A 20,332-nucleotide genomic window follows, 5' to 3' on the forward strand; every position below is an offset into this window, starting at 1 on the left:
GTGTGTCACCACGCCTGGCTGTTTCCAATGTGGCCTTGAACTCACAGAGATCCAGACAGATTTCTGCCTCTGGAATGCTAGGATTAAAGGCATGAGTGCCACCATTTTCTAGCCTCTGTATCTAGTGGCTGTTCTGTTCTCTGACCCCAGATAAGTTTATTAGGGTCCCACAGTATTTTGGGTAACACAATACTACCACATGTATCCTAAGCAAACATCCTACAAACTGAGCCACATCCTCAGCCCCTATTTATATTTTTCAAATGAAGTAAGCTGAAGTGCCCAGGCTAGTTTTGAACTCCTAAGTTCAATCTGTCTTCTCAACCTCCTGAGTATCTACTGCAGGTATGAACCCCCAAGGCAAGCATGCCAGGCAGATGTCAGGCTAACTTCAGGTTTTGTTATTTTCTCCACTATGTTCAACTGATGGTTTCAGTGATACCCTGTGATTTAGGACACTAAGTCGTTCAATTAGTGCAGGATAACTGTTGAAGGAAGGATCAGACTTTTTTAACTGAGTAAATTTTTCCCCATCCCCAATTTGGAAACTGATAATTTATATTAAGGTTTAACTTAATTTTTTTATCTTTGTTTTTCTCCTACAGACTCCATTAATAATATACCTCTTTCATTTCCTAATTGACTATGCAGAATTGGTATTTATGGTAAGTATCTTTCTAGAGAATATATATATATATATATATATATATATATATATATATATATATATATATATACACACACACACACACACACACACACTTTTAATTTTACAGTTTGTTTTCAAGAAAATAAGGAGCTGGGTATGTTGATGCACGCCTTTAATCCTAGCTAGCACTTGGGAGGCAGAGGCAGGTGGATCTTTGTGAATTTGAGGCCAGCATGGTCTACATAGCAGGTTCCAGGCCAGCCAGGGATGTGTCGTGAGACCCTGTCTGTAAGAAAGAAAAGGAAAAGCAGAAACTGGAGTTTCTCAGAAAACAAAAGCCAAGACAATTTCTTAGCGTGGAACTTGGCTTTGGGGTGATATTATGGAGTATGAGGAACAGGCAGAGAGTTGTGACCAGTTCTACTTTCTTATTCTTAGGTTTCTGGACTATGTAGTCTTCAATTTTCAAACCCCAAAATTCTGTGGTTGGCTTTAGCTGTGCCAGTTTGGAGGGCATCCTGAGTTTCCTAACCATTCTGCCAAGAGATTCTGACGGGGGCTAAGGAGGCTTTCAAGTCAAGAATTGAAGATTGAGATGACAGGGCAAGTTTTGAGAGCAGAGCAGCTTGAAACGTTAGTCAACAGAGCTGAAAATCTGGGTCAAGATGGCAGAGAAACCCTCAAGTCTTCCTTAATTATAATGGCTGCCATTAGTTGAGGGTTCAACATGTATGAGGTGCTTGACATACCTGAAGCCTACAGACTAGTGGGTATTATTCCCATTTAGCTTTGGGGTGTGTGTGTGTGTACCTTTTTTTTTTTTGAGACAAGGTCTCACTATGTGACCTAGGCTGCTCTTGAACTCAAGAAAGTTCTCCAGCCTCCTGGTGTTACAGATGTTAACTACAATGCCTGGCTTGTTTTCATTAAACTTGCTGGTCTAGAGGTATGGGCCACCAGATGGAATGGATCATAATCTAGGGGTTTTCCGTCATACTTCCCTGAGTAGGCCTTGACTGATTGTGCATTTGGTACTGGGTAGCTCTTCAGGCAGGCCTGGCCACACTCCGGTACTGTGCACTAACTGTCCTTTGCACTGCTCCTGTGCTCTCCGTCACTTCTCTTTCTCTTGACAGATGACAGATGCCCTCACTGCTATTGCCCTGTATTTTGCAATTCAGGACTTCAATAAAGTTGTGGTAAGTCGTTAGTGGGTAGGACAAAGCTGGTAGAATTTGGTAATATGCTTATTATGAATCTAAAGTCATGTATTCAAAGATCCAGCTAGTCTAAAATAGTTAAGTTGGGCTGGTGAGAGATGGCTCATTGGATAAAGGCACTTGCCAGCAAGCCTGATGACCTGAGTTCTGTCTCTAAGGCCAACGTGGTAGAACGTACCATCACCACACGCCGACACACAGACACACAGACACACACACACACCTCAAATAAAACAAACAAATAAATAAATGAATAGGAAATGTCATGGCTGTATTGGCTTATACATGTAATCCCAGCACTTAGGAGGTAAAGGTTATATGAGGAGTGCAGGGTCCGTCTCTATTCCACACTAATTTGTAGCCAGCCTAGGCTTGATGACATACTATCTAAAATAAAATCTGAAAGGTCTTCCCTTTTATCAGTTTATTTTTTCAAAGGAAAAATGAACATAGTCTTTAACTTACTGTATTAGGCCTTTTGAAGTAAAATTGGATTCCTAGTGTTGATAAATCTTTGTTCCTTCAGAGAGGAATTTGGAGGTTGGCGATTGAGCCCAGGGCTTTGAAAAATGCCAGGCAAGTGCCATACCACTAAGCTGCATCCCCTAGCCCTAAAAGAACGATCTTAATTAGAAAATTTGGCATATTGGGCTGGCAAGAACCCTTATGGTGGAAGTTGTCTTCTGACCTCCATAAGCATCCCATGGTACCTGTGAGCTCTGACATACAAACAAATAAATGTGAAGAAAGTATTATGTAAAGTTTATTATTTTTTCGGTGTGTGGGGTGGTTGTTTGCTTGTCTTTGTTTTCTCTGTGTAGCCCTGGATGTCCTAGAACTTGCCCTGAAGACCAGGCTGACCTCGAATTCAGATCTGCCAGCCTTTGCCTCCCGAGTGCTGAGATTAAAGGTGTGTGCCCAGGCTGACACAGCCATATCCAGAGCTGTGAAAATGGGAATGAGGAACGGAAGAGCACTTCCCCATACTGGGGAAGGTGATAGCAGAGTCCAAAGTACTTTTACTGTCCCACGGCAGCTCTGACCCTTTCTCAAAACCAACCCAAATCAAAGCCAATTGTAATGTTAGAAAGAAGGTGTGTGCCGCCACCACCCAATGTGAAATTTATTCTTAACTATGTAATGTCCAAAGAGAATTGCATCATGGGACCATTCTCCTTTTCTAGGCTTCTAGGAGGATTAACAGATAAACCAGGTATACTATGTATGTAATTATGAAAAACAAAAGTTGGCTGCCATCTTCCTTGTGTGTCTGGGAGCGACTGAGGTTTAGGTCAGGGTAGGATGAAGGGGCATCTTAGTGGCCTTCTGTTATCAAGTAATAGAACCAGAAACAGTAATTTGCCTTTCTGTAGCACTGTGATGGATTAAAAAAAAATAAAGCTGTTGAATTCTAGACTTTTAGACCTCACAGACATTTTAAAAATGTCTGGAGTATGGCCTTTTAATTTGATACCCATTTATAAGTTTTGGGGTATATTGAACCCTTGAAATGGTATAAAAACCATATACATGTGTATCGTGTTTTGTGGGTCCACAGCTGTCTTTGACTCTTCCCGTAAGGGATTAAAAATTCAATTTAAAATGTTTAATTACGTTTATGTGTGTTCTTAACTATATTTAAATTTTTATTACATTTATTTGTGTGTTGGGCTGGCAGGTTGATATTTATGCCACAGCAAGTGTGCAGAGGTCAGAGGACAACCCATGGAAGTCAGTCTAGGTCCCCGGGAATCAAACTCAGGGTGTCAGGCTTGGTGGCACACACTCTTACCCTACTCTTCCATCTCACTGGCCCTCGGAACTGTGTTTCAGACTTAGAGCTTTGGTTACTAAGGCTGAGGAGCATATATCATACTAATGAGACGTGATGTAAAAGCTTTAGAGGCAGAGTTGGACTATTCCACCAGGACTCCCTGAGGGTCACAGATTACATAACTGGGCATAAGATTCGTAAACTGATGGGTCCATAGATAAATCCTAGCAAAGGCAGACAGATCTCTGTAAGTTCAAGTCCAGAGTGATCTACATAGTGAGACCTGTCTTGAAAACATACTTTGTAGCTGGACATTTATCCCAGCACTGGGGAGGCAGAAACAGGCTGATCTTTGTGAGACCTGGCCAGCCAGATCTACAGAGTGAGTTCCAGGACAGCCAAGGCTACACAGAGAAACCCTCTCTCAAAAAAAAAAAAAAAAAGATAGATTGTGTATTGTGGCTGGCATATGCTGTTTCTGAGTTCATTTGGAAACAAGAGGATTTGTTTTTTAACTTTTGTGTTTTAAAATTAAGAAAGATGAGTGTGGTATCTCCCGCCTGGTAGATGCAGGAAGATGCCTCAGCGACACAGAAAAGTTGAGGCCAGCTTGGGGTGTGTGAACCCTGTCTCAAACAATGACAATAAAGAAATAAAAAGAGGGAGAGAGAACTAAATGACCTTGTGGAGATTTTTGTTTGTTTTTTGTTAAATGTATGAGTATTTGTCTGCATGTTTGTATGCGTACCATATGTGTGCCTCGTGCTGGCAAAGACCAGAAGAGGTTGTCAGATACCCTGGACCTGGAGTTAAGTCAGTTGAGAGTCACCACGTAGGTACTGAGAATGGAACTCAGGTCCTCTGCAAGTGCTCTTAACTTAAAGAATGAGCCATCTCTCCAGCCGTGTGTGTATGTGTGTGTGTGTGTGTGTGTGTGTGTGTGTGTGTGTGTGTGTGTGTGTGTTTTGGGTTTTTTTTTTTTTTTTTTTGTTCTTGATTTTGAGACAGGGTCTCGTGTCCAAGATGAACTTGAACTTTTTTTTTGTTTTATTTTTTGAGACAGGGTTTCTCTGTGTAGCTTTTGGAGCCTGTCCTGGAACTCACTCTATAGACCAGGCTGTTCCCAAACTCACAGAGATCCGCCTGCCTCTGCCTCTCAGTGCTGGGATTAAAGGTGTTCGCCACCACTGCCCTGCTGACCTTCAACTTCTAACCCTACCACTGCCCATCTCTCAAGTGCTAGGGATTATAGGTATATGTCACCATGCCCAGTTTACTATGCTATTTCTTAGTGTACCAAGGTGTTCTTATCCCCAAGACTGAATTAAAATTTGAAATATTTTTGTTTCCCTATTTCCAGAGTTCAGATTATTATGGCATTGAGTTACAAATGGACTCATTTTGAATACCAGCAATTTATTTATTTACTTATTTTTTTTGTTTGTTTCTGCAGTTCTGGGAGTCAAACCCAGCACCAATGCTCTATGATTGAGCTTTATTTGTTTTGAGACAGGGTCTTGGTACATAGCTCAAGTGGACTTAGAGTTTGTGATCCTCCTGATTCAACCTCTTTTGTTTTTTGTTTTTGTTTTTGTTTTTATTTTTCCTTCCTGAAACAGGATCTCTCTGTGTAACAGTCCTGGCTGTCCTGGAACTCGCTCTGTAGACCAAGCTGGCCTTGAACCCAGAGATCCACCCTCTCTACATCCCAAGTGCTGGGATTAAAGGTGTGCGCCACCACCGCCAGCTGGCCACTGATTTGGCCTTTTGAGTCCTGGGATTGGGGATATGTTTCACCCCACATCAATGTAGAAAGTGGAAGCTCCTAGTGCTGCTGTCACATCATATACTGCTCTTTTTTTTCTTTTTCCTTTTCTACTGTTTAGGATAAAACCCAGAGCCATATGTATGTGAGGTCTACTACTGATGTACACTTCAAGCCTTTGTGACTGATTGATTGATTGATTGATTGATTGTGTGTGTGTGTGTGTGTGTGTGTGTGTGTGTGTGTGTGTGTACACTTGCTATGGTACACGGGAATAAAACTTGCAGGAGTTGGTTCTTTTCTTCCACCATATTGGTCTCGGGGATTGTACTCAGATCATTTATTTGGCTTGATGGCAAGCTCCTTTACTTTCTGAGCACTCTTACTGGCCCTGATTATTTTTTGAGACTGAATTTCCATATGTAGTACAGATTGTCCTAGAACTAATTATGTAGCCCTGGCTGGCCTCTAATTCATGATCTTCCCTCTACCTCCTGGGTGCTGGGATATAGGTGTATGCCACTACACCTAGATATCACTCTACTATTGATTTAGATAGAATGTCAGCACATGTATTCCTAAAAGGCTCTACTTTGTAAAGGAGGGAGAGTCGTTTTCTTTAGTAGTATTACCACTAGTAAACTGTCTGTGCTTCAGTGTATAATGCCTCCTTCCCTTGCTAATGCAAGCAACCCTAATTAAACTCAATCTTTGTCTCTCTGTCTCTCTGTCTCTAACTGGTCTTCCCCCCAAAACTGGTCTCTCTCTCTGTCTCTCTGTCTCTGTCTCTCACACACACACACACACACACACACACACACACACACACACACACGCACGCGCACGCGCGCGCGGGCAAATAGAGAGGGTCTGATAGCTCAGTGGTTGATAGCACTGATTGATCTTCTAGAGGATTTCAATTCCCAGCACCCACATGGCAGCAGTTCACAACTATTCAAAACTCTAGTTCCAGGGGATCCAAAGCCCTCTTCTGGTCTTACAGGCACCAAGTACTCATGTGGTGCGCAGACACATGCCAGCAAAAGACCCATAAACATAAAAGAAAATAAAGAGGGACTTGTTGGAACGTGAGTACAGCAGGAAGGAGAAGTAGATGAGAGAGCAATGGGAGATGACTGTGATCGAATGCCATTCTATACATGTCTGAAATTATCAAAGGATAAATAAAGATCACCTTTAAAAGTCTCCCTTTGTTAAAAGGATCCTTACTCTGTAGTCTGCAAACATTTAGTCTGCCCAGTATCCTGGAGAACTGGTGCTGAGGGACTTCACACCCACCCTCTCTTCAGCTGTTGGCCTGTGGAATATGAATGCTAACTGCTGGTAGCCAGTTCATCTGGACAAAAGTATCATTAGCCTAATCTGTCCTTTGCTGTGATGCTTTTAGATGCTTTCCCTTTTAGAACTCATGCCCGTGAATTTGTTGGGATACATCAGGGAAAGCAAAGAGCTTTCCACCCCCATATGACTGCGTCTTAACTCCACTAGTCTCCTTTTTTATTTTAACTATTTCACACCTCCTCTGTGGTAGTATAAGAGAAAACCAAACAAACAAACCTTTGAAAGAGAAGAATGAGGAAGGCAACCTGAGATAACATGCATCCAGGTCACTGAAACTGCTTGAACGTGTTTGGCTGATAGAACTTTGAAGCCCTGTCACCACTGATGTTACCTCCCAGAGTGACTCAGAAATGGCTTTGCTGTACATTCATTCATTCATTTGTCCACTGTGCTAAGTGTTAGGCATACACAGAGAGCAAATAAAGTCACCCAAACCCTTGTGGAACTTACACTCGAGGGAGGAGCCAGGCGTTAGTCAGTTACACAAAGAAGGCAAAACTTGGAGCTGTGGGCACTGGTGAGAGAGTGGGCAGAGGAGGCAGGCAGCTCGAGGACCGGCCTTTCCAGGAGGGAGGACTTAGCTGAGTGCCCGGGCTCTGGGCTAACTAGGGGAGAGGAAGGGCCAAATGCAGAGTTCTGGGAACACGAGGAACATTGCTTGTTCATGTGCTGGAACTCAGTGGGATGGGGTGGAGGAGCGGGTGTGAGAGGATACTGGAGAAGCAGGGTGGGACAGACAGTGGTGTGTGGGTCTTCACTCTAAAAACAATGGCAAACCAACTGTTTTGTGTGTCTTGTGCACCCCCCGCCCCCACCTCTAGTTTAAAAAGCAGAAACTCCTCCTAGAACTGGACCAGTATGCCCCAGATGTGGCCGAACTCATCCGAACCCCTATGGAAATGCGATACATCCCTCTGAAAGTGGCCCTGTTGTAAGTACTCCCTTACAAATCAGAGCTCAGTGCCAGCAAGGGCAAGGAAAATCTGATGAGACTTTCCCGTGTTGTTGTAGTTTTAGAGATTTGTGGTCTTAGTCATCGAGTATCTGCTGCAGTTCTCTTGCACAACTGCAGTTTTGGCCAGCAAAAGACACAGAGCCATTATGTCTCTGTTGAGACAAAGCCTCACACAGGGACATGGCACAATCAAAGCCTTCACAAAGGCTTTCTGACTCAGTGCTGATCTGGGCTGGAACCTGCTTGTAACTAGTATTTCTAAAAAATGGTAGTTTTTCATTACTGATGAATTCTGGTCTTTGTGTGGCTGTTGTTTTCATAGCTTCTATATTTCATGTATGATTTAGTTCCCTGTTTGTAATGTAGAAAACTAAAGTAAAATACCCATCTGGGCTCAGTGACCAGTGGAAGAAGCACCAGCTGGTGCTTTCAGGAAGAATTCTCTAGGAGTAATTAGCACTGCCAGTGAGTGTGGTCTCAGGTGACTCCCATTTGTGTTTCTGAGATAGGCCAAGTGAATTATTTAATCAACTAGTAGTCATCAGATATTAATAACATGCTAGTTTCTGGGAACACATACCAAATAAAACATAAATTTCCTCATGGAAAAACATGCCCATAGAATTTTTTAGAATTAGCAGCTGGGCATCCCAGGCTCACGGGGCCTAAGGCAGGTGGATTGCTGAGTTTGAGGCTAACCTGTGCTATGCAGCATGTTCCATATCAGAAAACCAGGGGTTGTGGAGGGAACTTGGTCGGTAGAGTGAGAACACAGCACATACGAGGTCCCCAGCACCAAGTACACTGGCGGCGGGGTGCTGGTCTGTGACCCCACCACTTGGGAAGGGGAGGCAGGAGGATCAGAAGTTCAGGGTCAGCTTCACCTACATAATGAATTTGAAGCAGCTTAGGTCATCTTGGATTCTTTCCTGGGGGCGGGTCTTTAGGAGCCTTCTCCCTGTAAGTGAATTTCCCCTTCAGTATTCCTAGTAGATGTCTAGGCAGCTGCTTCTTCAATGTCACCTATTATTTAGAAATGGTTTTGTGTTTTTTCTCCTATGAGATACTTTTGGTATATCAGTTCTCAACTACATATTTTAGGAAATGTGATGGGAACTACTTTAATAGGACCAAAGGTTTAGTAACATAATGAATCCTTATGGACTCTTGTGTCCCCTGAGGGTAGTTTCATAATAGCAACAGCCATTTCTTTAAAGGTTGTGTAACAAGTCTATCTGATTGCTGGGAAAAACAAAACAAAAGAAAAGACCCATCAAACCCCCAAGAGTTTCTAGGTCTTTGGTTTTAGAACTACTAATCTTACGTTCCTAGGAGGTAGGATTAGCTTTAAGGTCTTTATTTGTAAATAACAATTATAATCTTTTCCCTAAGACACTTGTGTTCCTTCCTTCCTGACAATCAAAATGGTGTAACTGGCCTTTCTTCCTTTGTCTGCCAGGAAACTCAGACAGATCTGAGGCTGGTATTGTACAGCTGTAGTTTGTCTGAGGCTGGTATTGTACAGCTGTAGTTTATATGAGGCTGGTATTGTACAGCTGTAGTTTGTCTGAGGCTGGTATTGTACAGCTGTAGTTTGTCTGAGGCTGGTATTGTACAGCTGTAGTTTGTCTGAGGCTAGTATTGCACTTCTCTGTTCTTTGGTTTTCCTAACTTTGCCTGTAACTTTTCTTCTTATGTATTTCCCCTGGTCTTGATTATGGCTGGTTTTACTCTATTACTATTTTTGTTATTTGTTCTCACTTTAGCTGATGCAAATCTTTTGTAGAAGCAGGACAGAAATAAATAAAAAGAATCCATTTTGACTGAGTAAGACTTTCCAACTCAAAACACTTCAGCTGTATTTTCTGATTCCATTCCTTCTAACTTTAGGGGGAAAGGACTCCAGCTTAACTCTTTCCTAATGGGAGGTCATGATCCTGTGAAGTTCTATACCAGATAACTTGTAGAATGTAGAGGATCCTTTGTCTGTTAGTGGGTCTGAGTCAGGGGATAGCGCTCTGCTATGAAGAGGGCTGAGTAGAAAGAATGTTGGCTTTAGAACCAGGAAGAACTGATTTTTGAATATATTTAATAGCTTGTAAAAACTTGGGCAAGTTATTTTATCACTGAATCTTATCTGCAAAAGTAAGATAATGCTACTGGGCCAGGTGGTACATACCTGTGATCCCAGCACTCAGGAGGTAGAAGCTAGAGGATCAGGAGGTCAATGTCTACATGAGACCGTGTCTCAAAAACAAAACAAAAAAACAAACAAACCAAAATATAACTACCACAAAAGAGCCCCACTAAAAACAAAACAAAAACTAGAATGTTTTTGTTAGTTTATAGGATCTTTATGGTTAGTAAATAGAAATATGACAATTTTGCATATGTCTCACAGCATAATGTTGAGTGCCTTTATTCACTGACACGTGATCCCACTCTATCCTATTGTGTTTGGGACAATTCGTTTCTAAGGAGTTTCCTTCCTTTTTGTAAGTGAGTTGGACTTCATGGCTGTGGTGGCCAGGACTCTCTGGTCCATTGATCATGTTTACTAATGACAAATATGTGTGTTTCCCCAGCTACCTCCTAAATCCCTATACGATCCTGTCTTGTGTGGCTAAGTCAACCTGCGCCATCAACAACACCCTCATTGCTTTCTTCATTTTGACCACAATCAAAGGTAAGGCCCCAAGAAGAGTATAAAACATGCAGGGCTTTATTACACTTATGCGCTAGCTTTTTTCCTTCTCTTTTATAGCAGCACAAGCTGTACATGGTAGCACATACTTAGAATCCCAGCCTCTGGGAGGCTGAGACAAGAGGATCTGGGATTCAAGGCCAGCCTATGCTATATAGCAAAAACTTCAAAAAGAAAGAAAAAGTACAATATTTTTAAAAATTACACACAAATAGTAAAAGATTATTATCGAAAATGTAGCAAAAGTTAGTCCTGAAAATCTACCATTCAGAACCACCGTTGCCGTAGCTTCTTTGGATGTCAGTCTTCTGTAACCCTAGCCCAGCTGTCATCTTCTCTCCGTTTAGCTGATGGAATAAAGAGAAGCAGTCCTGATGTGTAAGGTGTCGAGGCCAGCCTTTGTTGTTGTTTCGAGTCAGGCTGGGGGAGGATGACTGTAAGCCCATAATCCTCCTGCCTCCACCTCCCAAGTGCTAGTATTACAGGCTTGTGCCATCACTTCTGGCTAGTTCAGATTCTTTGGAGCAATACTTTGCTGTTGTTTACTTCCATATTTCTGAACTATATAACTACCTTATGAATGATGAATTTTAGACATTTTTAATTGTGTTCCATTATGAGAAGTGAAGATTTCTTATAGCACTTTTGCACTAATGTCCCTGCTTCCTCTTTGTTTAGTTTCTTATAGTCATATTTCAGTTTTGACTAAATCAGTAGTTAGGTTAGGTGTGTAGTATGTACTTAGCATGTATGGCTAGGCTCTTGCTTTTAAACTCTAGCACCAATAAATAGATAAATCTGTGGTCAGTACTTGCATTTCATGACACTGTGTATATTATTCACTGCTGGACAGAGCAGAGTAGCAGCTATTATTGCTTTTGCTTTTTTTCTATGTGATTATTTTTATATCACACATTATTTTTCCTGGATTGTTTTTTATTTCACTTTGGGTTATGTTTAGTTTTTAATTTTATTGTTAGGTATGTTTGTGGTATGTTCATGAGAATACACATGCCATGGTGCATGTGTGTAAGTGTGTAAGGCAGAGGAAAACTCTTCTACCCTTTTTTTGAGTCAAGAGTTTCTCTGTGTAGCCTTGGCTGTCCTGGAACTCACTCTGTAAACCAGGCTGGCCTCGAACTCACAGAGATCTGCCTGCCTCTGCCTCCCAAGTGCTGGGATTAAAGGCGTGCACCACCACAGCCTTGGTTCTCCTTCTGCCTTTTTCTGGATTCTGAGATAGACTTTGGGTCATCAGACTTTCTTTTTTGTTTGTTTGTTTGTTTGTTTGTTTTGGTTTGGTTTTGTTTTGTTTTGGTTTGGTTTGGTTTTTTCGAGACAGGGTTTCTCTGTGTAACTTTGCGTCTTTTCTGGAACTCACTTGGTAGTCCAGGCTGGCCTCGAACTCATAGAGATCCGCCTGGCTCTGGCCTCCCAAGTGCTGGGATTAAAGGCGTGCGCCACCACTGCCTGGCCTAGTAGTGCGTGGCCCCCTGGCCAGGCATGACTTTTAAGTTTCTGCTTGTATCATATATATTAATATTCCATTGATCAAAATATAATACATGGGCCAGTTGTGGTTACATGGGTCTGTAATTTTAGCATCCAGGAGTCAGAGGCAGGAGGATTGCCACAAATTAAAGGACAGTCTTATCTGTAAAAGCGAGTCCTAGAACAGTTTGAGTGACAGTGAAACCCTAACTCAAAAACAAAACAAAACAAAAACAAACAAACAGAAGAAAGGGGAGGGATGACTACTTTCTTGTCCACCATGGGAAGACACTGTAAAGTTGAAAGAAAGTCTGGACATAAGGAGGGAAGCAGATCTGAAGTGAGCTAGTAACATGGCCCCATACATAGATCAACAAACACTTTGTCTGTTGTTTGTGTATATCGGTTACTTTTCTATTGCTGTGACCAAACACCATGACCAAGGCAACCTAGAGAAGAAAGGGTTCATTTGAGACTTGGAGTTCCAGAGGATAAGAGTTCATCACCATCATGGCAGGATAGGCAAGGAGCTGCACCAGCCGCTGAGAGCTCATATCTAGACCCACAAACAGAAGCAGAAAACACATTGGGAATGGCATGAGTCTTTTGAAACCTCAGAGCTGGCTCCCAGAGACATATCTACCCCAACAAGGCCACACCTCCTAATTTTTCCCAAACAATTCTACCAATTGGGGACCAAATAATCAAACATACGAGCCTGTGGGGACCTTCTCATTCAAAGTGCTATAGTTTGTTTGTTTGTTTTAGAGACAGAGTCTGCCATGCTGTCTAGGTTGGTCTCAAACTTACAGTCCTCTCTCTTTAGTCTCCCAAGTGCTCAAATGATCATAGCCAGATGTAGTCTGGGCTTTATGTTGTTTTTCATAAATTGTATTAATTGTGTGTCTGCGTGTGTGTGAGCATGTACATGCATGCCACAGTACACTTGTGGAGGTAAGAAAACAACTTTGGGATTTGGTTTTCACTTTCCTCTGCGGGCTCTGGGGATTGAATGCGTGCACTCAGACTTGTATGCCAAGTGCTATAGCTGCTGAGCAGTCTCACCAGTCTGAGTTTGTTTGGTTGGTTTTTTCTTTGAGGCAGAGTCTCACCATATAACCCTGACCTCAGACTTGCTATGTAGACTAGGCTAGTCTCAAACTCGCCACCAGCCTCTGCCTCCTGAATGCTGGGATTAAAGGCGTGCGCCTTTGACCAGCCCCAGTCTGCCAAGTCTGTTATTACTGAACACTGTTCCAGTGTGTGAAGGAATATATACAGATTCTTTTTAGATTCAATCTTTAATTATGCATATCTGTGTAGGGGCAGTGCACTCAGAAGAAAGACAGTGTTGGGTTCTTGGAGCTGGAGTTAGAGATGGCTGTGGGTGCTGGGAATTGCATTTGGGTCCTCTGGAGGAGCAGTAAGTGCTCTTAACCACTGAGCCATCTCTCCAGCCCCCCTTTCACCCCTCTTTTGAGAAAAGTTTTCCATATATAACCCAGATAGACTTTAAACTCACAATGTAGGCCAGTCCGGCCTGGGGCTCTTCATTACAAATGCCTCAACTTTAATCAATTTCTATTGTTTAGTATTTAGGTGATTTTCTGATATTTAGCTACTTAAATACTACTACAATTAGCTTCATCATGTGTATTAGTTTTTTGCATTCACAACCAGTGAATCAGGCTTGGGGAGGTGAACACCTGAGGGTCCGGATTTCAAGGTCATTCTCAGCTATAGTTTGAGAAGTTTGAGGCCAGCCTGAGTTGCATGAGAGCCTGTTTACAAAACAAACAAACAACCCTTAGGAAGAGATGACAAGGTGACTCAGCAGGTGAAGGTGCCGCCACCAAGTTGACAACCTTAATTTGATTCCCAGGACCCACATGATGGAAGGAGAGACCCAGCTCTCACAAGTTCTTCTATGGTTTCCATATCCTTCTGTGCACAAACACAGTTTTATTTTTTAAATTGAGGGGAAAGAAGTTCCAAGAAAATCACAGACCTACAGTTTTGGTTCCACAGGGAAGCTTTTTTATTGTATGACTCTGGAATTCTGTTGAGTGAATTCATAGTGGGTTTTTGTTTGTTTGTTTGTTTGTTTTTTTTTTTTTTTTTTGCCAGAGCTGAGGACCGAACCCAGGGCCTTGTGCTTGCTAGGCAAGCGCTCTACCACTGAGCTAAATCCCCAACCCCAATTCATAGTGTTTTTACAATGTTATACACATAATTTTGTTCAATATTTTATGCCAGTTGACTTAACATATTTGTATGTACCTTCTAGGTGGCCAATTATCAGTAGTCTTAAAATGTTTGTATTTTTTATTTATTCTACTTTTTTTTTTCTTTCTTGAAACAGAGTTTCCATGTAGCTCTGGTTGTTCTGGAACTCACTATGTAGACCAGGCTGGCCTTGAACTCATAGAGATCTGCCTGCCTCTGCTTCCTGAGTGCTGGTATTAAAGGCATGCACCACAATACCTGGCTTATTTATTCTACTTTTAAGAGCCTATCCTAAAGTAGTACAGAGGGTTGGGGCTGTAGCTCACTTGGCAGTGTGTTTGCCCAGCATGCGCGAGGCACCGCACAAATTGTGTGTGCTGGTGTACTTTCTAAAGTCATAGAGACATTGAGCGCACATATTACGTTTTCTCTATACTTTATGCTTTTAATTTTAAAGGTTAGAAATAGTTCATGCACTTGGTAAGAATGAAAGAAATATAAACATACCAAACCAAAAGCAAGTCTTTATGCACTCTACCCTTGTCTCCATTTCTCATCCACATTTGTTCTGAAGCGTGGCTCTTCCCTATAGCTGGACATTGTTTTCCATTGTTGTTTACTATAAATAGAGACTATTGCAGTGTTCCTAATCTATTAGAACATTCAAAGAATTCTCTCTTAGCTACATCTCTCTGAACTCTTCAAGTATATTAGTAATGTCTAGGAATAGTTTTTTCAGTAATACTGAATCAGTTTTTCATTCTCCAAGTTCTGTTTCTGCATTTCACATTTGCATCTAATGAATAGTAAAACTAAAGATAGGATAATTCACTTTCATTTCCTTATTTTGGCTTTTTGAAACACTCTCACACTGGCCTCTATTTTATGGTTCAGATATAGACTGAGATCAAGCTGGTGCAGTGAGTGATACAGTGGGTCTGGAGTGAGATCATCCAGGCTTATATCCCTTTTCTGTCTTTCCATTTCCTGGTCTGTAAGATGGGGGTGGCAATAGTTATTGAAAGGTCTGCTTTTTATGGCATGTGGCATGCTCCCAGTCCTGTCTGGAACAAAGCAGGTGTTCAGTTTCATCATCACTGGTGTGGTTAGATTGCCTTGAGACAGACTGCCCTGTTAAAGGAGCTCAGTTGCCAAGGGATGTAAGTGCATGGGCTCTGTCCCGAGCTGCTCCTCTGCCTCCTGTTGCCTCAGATGCTGGGTGATTTCCTTTTCTGATAGTCCTATGGGGCCTCAGCCCTTTTGGTCAGTATTCCCGTCTGTCCCACTGCGGTCTGCCCTGAGACAGGTCACTGTCTGTGACCCAGTCTCTGACTCTGTGTCACTTGCTAAGTCCATATCCTGAGTCAGTCCCTTGGCTCTTTCTTGTCTCGTCCCTGTGTCTCTTTCCTGCTCTGCCCTGCTGTTGTGCCACCCACCCAGGCCCTCATGAAGGTGCAGTCCCTTGAGGCACCTTCTTGCAGAGGCTTGTTTTGGCCCCCACCCTGATACAGAGAGTTGGAAAACATTCTGAGTTAGATTGGGAAATGCCGTTCTCTGATATGGCAGCCAGTCCCCATATCAACTTCGCTAATGTATCCTAATGTTTCTGTGATCAGGCCAAAGGTGAAGCTTTGCTCCTAAAACCTAGTGCTTGTATGGGCTAGACTAGCAGATACTAGTAAGTTGTATCATTTGAGGGTAAAACTCATACCCTTTGTAGCACATTTCCTCCTGGCTAGGCATTTTTTTCAGTTGTAGACCTGTAGATAGGTATTTTGGATTATTTTTGGAACTAAACCTTTTATGCTCTGACCTCTGCCTGCTTGTTGAGACTTTAGGTGGCAGATTGTAACTTTTACTAAAGTATATTAGGTATACACAAAAAATATAAAAACTGGTTTAGGAATGTTGGTAGAGTGCTTGCCTAGCTGATGTAATCCCTCACAATGCAAAAACTAGAGGTGGTGACCTGTGCCTGAGGTCCTAGCATTTAGAAAGTAGAGACAGGAAGATCAGAAATTCAAGGTCATCCTCAACTATATTGCAAGCCCAAGGCCAACTTCAGCTATATAAGACCCTGTATCAAAAAGAAAAAAGGGAGTGGGGTGTCCCTTGTAAATGCTGGTAACATTCTGCCTTTCAATCTGGGTTCTGCAACTCATTATTCTGTAAAACTTCATTTATCTTTATCCTAATGGTTCCCATGTTTTCTTTTTGTTGTTACTTTATTTGTTTTGTCTTGAGACAGGATCTTAAGTATCCTATCACTATATAGCTGAGAATCAAGGTTGAACTCTTTGATTTTCCAGCCTCCATTCCCCTTTCCTGTTAGTGGGGGCTTTCCCCGCAGTGCCTGGTCTTCAGTTACTCCTTCCAGCGTCCCCGTTTTGCCATGTTGTGTTAGTTAACATCTCACCTATTCTTAGTACACCAGTCTCCCTCACCCGTTTTGCAAATGCTGGTCCTTAGATGCCGGGGTCCCACTTACTCACTGTTCAAAACTTTGGTGTCAGCATCTCCTGATGGGCTTGTCTGTACTTCTTTCTTACATTTTGTGTGTTTGCTGGGAGCTCCATGAGTACATAAACCGAGTCACCAGTCTCCCTGACACCCAGCATGTTTGACACAGAGCAAACTCAGGCAGTGCTTGCTTACTGCACAGTCTGCACCTTCCCTGCCTCTGTGCCAACCACGTATCGTTCTAACTCAATGCTTTCTTCATTCTTCTAGCCCTTTTTAGATTTATTCCAAACCTGTGTACCTCCATGTACCCTCTTCTTTTGCTTAGGCTATGCTTAGGGCATGCCTGTCTTCTCTTCTCATACCCAGACTGGGCCACTGGCTATAGTAGCACCATGTTTCTACTCCAGAATTTAGGCCTCAGCCATCACTAGTCTGGCATTAGAGCCCTCAATTGCTCATCTGGAGGATCTTACCATTCTAAGACTGGGTTGCGTTACACCTTCCCCATGTTACATGACCCTCTGTTTAATGCTCTGTGGGGGTCTTCTAAGGGTATTGGTTTGCTTTGATATGCTTGCTTTTCTTTCTGTCTGTCTGTCAACCCCCCTCCCCCAGACAGAGTTTCTCTTTGTAGCCCTAGGTCCTGGAGCTCACTCTGTAGCCCAGGCTGGCCTCGAACTCACAGAGATCCATCTGCCTCTGCCTCCCAAGTGCTGGGATTAAAGGCATGTGCCACCATGCCCAGTGGTGTGCTTTTTAAAGGATCCCTGTGTATTACTGAATGATGTTCATCCAGTCAGTCAGTTAGGCATTCGTCATGTGTGCTTTGAAAGGTGGAAGAGATTCAAAATTAAGAAAGACTCATTGCCCTTGAGAAATTCCCAAGCCAGATAGGGAGGAAAAGGAAACTGGTATTGCTAGAAGTCAGCAGATGAGGCTGCAAAGTCGGAGCTGAAAGGATGGACGGGGGCAGGCACTTCTTCACTTACCTTGCTTCTGTGCCTTGGCTTCTTTACTGGTGAAATGAGCAGACTATGTGATTTTTATCACATTGAATGTGCACGAGAAAATGAGCTAAAGGTAGTTCTTTCCCAAGTCTGTGGGGACACTTCCCTGAGGGCCTGCCTCTTTGAGTCTGACACATTCTTGAGGTAGACATTACACATGCATGTCACCTATTGAGCAGGAAATGTTAGCCGTAACTGCTTCTGTTAACTCTGCTTGGGCTCCACATGCCACTGAAGGATGACAGGAAAAGAGCTCGGTCAGAAAGAATAGCCTGAGCAGACAGACACATGAATGGAGGAAGAGCCTGATATTTTCAGAAACTGTGGTGTAGTGTAGTGTAGTCTAGTGTAGTGTAGTGTAGTCTAGTGTAGTGTAGTCTAGTGTAGTGTAGTGTAGTCTAGTGTAGTGTAGTGTAGTCTAGTGTAGTGTAGTGTAGTCTAGTGTAGTGTAGTGTAGTCTAGTCTAGTGTAGTGTAGTCTAGTGTAGTGTAGTGTAGTCTAGTGTAGTGTAGTGTAGTCTAGTGTAGTGTAGTGTAGTCTAGTGTAGTGTAGTGTAGTCTAGTGTAGTGTAGTGTAGTCTAGTGTAGTGTAGTCTAGTGTAGTGTAGTGTAGTCTAGTGTAGTGTAGTGTAGTCTAGTGTAGTGTAGTGTAGTGTAGTGTAGTCTAGTGTAGTCTAGTGTAGTGTAGTGTAGTCTAGTGTAGTGTAGTCTAGTGTAGTGTAGTGTAGTGTAGTGTAGTCTAGTGTAGTCTAGTGTAGTCTAGTGTAGGCAGGACGTGTAGGCAAGTGGTGAGAGTTGAAGCGAAGGAGACGAAGATCCTGAGGATCTTGCTTGCCCTCAGAGTTTGAGCTTAATCTGACCGATGAGATGGGACTTTGAGAAGTCGGTGTGGTTTTCTGTTATTCATGTCTTACATTTGAGGAACTCTTCAATGATGTTCTTGTCTTGAGATTCTTTGCCATAGTCCTTAACCACTACATAACTCAACAACCACTTGATGGGGTCTCCCCTCCGAGACACTTTGCAGAGGCCCACCCATCCCCTAGTCTCTTGCTGTCATCAAACTTAATCAGTTTGTTTTGATGCTCGGTACAAAGGGTCTCCACCGACTTGACACGCACAACTGGCAGCAAGCACACAGATGGGCTGGCACTTGTCCAAGGCCTTGGCAGCTTTGAGATCCCACATGGTGGGCCATTGCAAATGAGGGTGGCTTTTGGTACCTCTTGTAAAGCGGTCTGAGTGGCCAGGCGGTGGTGGTGCACGCCTTTAATCCCAGCACTTGGAAGGCAGAGGCAGGCAGATCTCTGTGAGTTCGAGGACAGCCTGGGCTACAGAGCGAGATCCAGGACAGGCTCCAAAGCTACACAGAGGACCCTGTCTCGGAGAAGAAGAAAAAAAAAAAAAGCGGTCTGAGTGTCCATCACAACTCCGGCACCGGGCCTTGTTTGGCCATGGCAGTGAGCTAGGGGTGAAATCCCATCTTGAATACACTTGAGCCTCCGCTGCTACCTGACGTGGCAGCAGTGGGAAAAGACTGGTTTTCGGTTTCTTGAGACAGGGTCTCATGAGCCCAGGCTGGTTTCCACTAAGCTGGAGGTGTCCCTGAGTTCTGACCCTCCTACCTTGCCTCCAGGAGAGCTGACATTATAGGCATACACTGCCATACCTGGCTTTGTCCTTGCACATAAATCACTGTCTGCTTTAGAAGTCTCCTTTGGTGCTTCTGGGAAGGAGGAGCCCAGAAGAAAGGACTGCTGAACACTAATGGTCAATGAGAGCAAGAAATGACCCATACTTCAGAGGTGAATCTGTGGGCTGGGGAACTGGTGTAAGAAGGAATGTGGAGCTGAGGTATCCAGCTGGACTTTGATGCCACTTATTAATAGAAAGCAGGCGGAACAGATCCTAACTTCCTAAGATTTCCATCTAGGCCTTGGAGATGTAGCTCAGTGGTAGAGCACTTGCCCAGCAAGACCCTGGGTTACAATCCCTAGTAATTATTTTAAAAAATATTTAAGATATCATGCAAGGGCTGGGCATAGTGGTAGATAGCTTTAATCCTAGCACCCAGGCAGGAGTCAGAGGCAGGTGGATCTCTGTGAGTCCAATGGCAGCCTGGTCTACAAAGTGAGTTCTAGGACAGCCAGGGCTATGTAGAGAGACCCTGCCTCTAAATTAATTAAGAAGAAGAAAGGAAGGCAGACTGCCTCTTCCTGATCCTCAGAGCACATTTTTACACATTTCTAAGTTCATTCAACTCCTCTGCTAACCTTTTTTCTCTCTTGGGTCTTAGAGACCGTTGTTCCAGACAAGCAATTATTGACCTTAGGCAATTAGGGTAGGAGGTAACTGTGTTTATTTCATTCTCTGGTGTCTCCTGGGGCAGAGACTGAGGTGAAGGTCATGTGTTTTCACCTCATTTGTATGAATGAATGAATTGGAACAATGGCCTCCCTGCTGTGACAACATTCAATGGATCTTTCCTCTCTCCAACTACCAAATGTGTAGAAAAGCACGTGAAATAAAAAATCTCTCTAGCATTTCCTCACTCTTAGCCAGTTTCCCACAAAGAGTTATTCATTTTTTTGGCCAGGTCAAGGAATCCTGAGCTTACTTTTGCTTTGAGCTATGTGTAGTAAAGCATACTTTCTCACGGGTGCCACCTCCCTGTCTCAGGGTGACCTGATTCCGGTTCCAGATCTCTATAACTCGGT

General features: G+C 43.0%; 1 protein-coding gene across 2 annotated transcripts in view; it reads left to right on the top strand.

Annotated features, from left to right (window-relative positions):
* Pigu (phosphatidylinositol glycan anchor biosynthesis class U) overlaps positions 1–20,332 on the top strand; it is an 88,809-nt gene that overhangs the window by 22,821 nt on the left and 45,656 nt on the right. The window contains exons 3-6 of one of the 2 annotated variants that reach the window (XM_036184861.1): positions 606–665; positions 1,786–1,848; positions 7,592–7,701; positions 10,311–10,411. In XM_036184861.1, the coding sequence (XP_036040754.1) occupies positions 606–665; positions 1,786–1,848; positions 7,592–7,701; positions 10,311–10,411 (334 nt within the window). The remainder of the gene's footprint in view (positions 1–605; positions 666–1,785; positions 1,849–7,591; positions 7,702–10,310; positions 10,412–20,332) is intronic. The other variant, XM_036184863.1, reaches the window with a different exon arrangement.

Source organism: Onychomys torridus, chromosome 4 (genome assembly GCF_903995425.1).
Source record: "Onychomys torridus chromosome 4, mOncTor1.1, whole genome shotgun sequence".
NCBI lineage: Eukaryota > Metazoa > Chordata > Mammalia > Rodentia > Cricetidae > Onychomys > Onychomys torridus.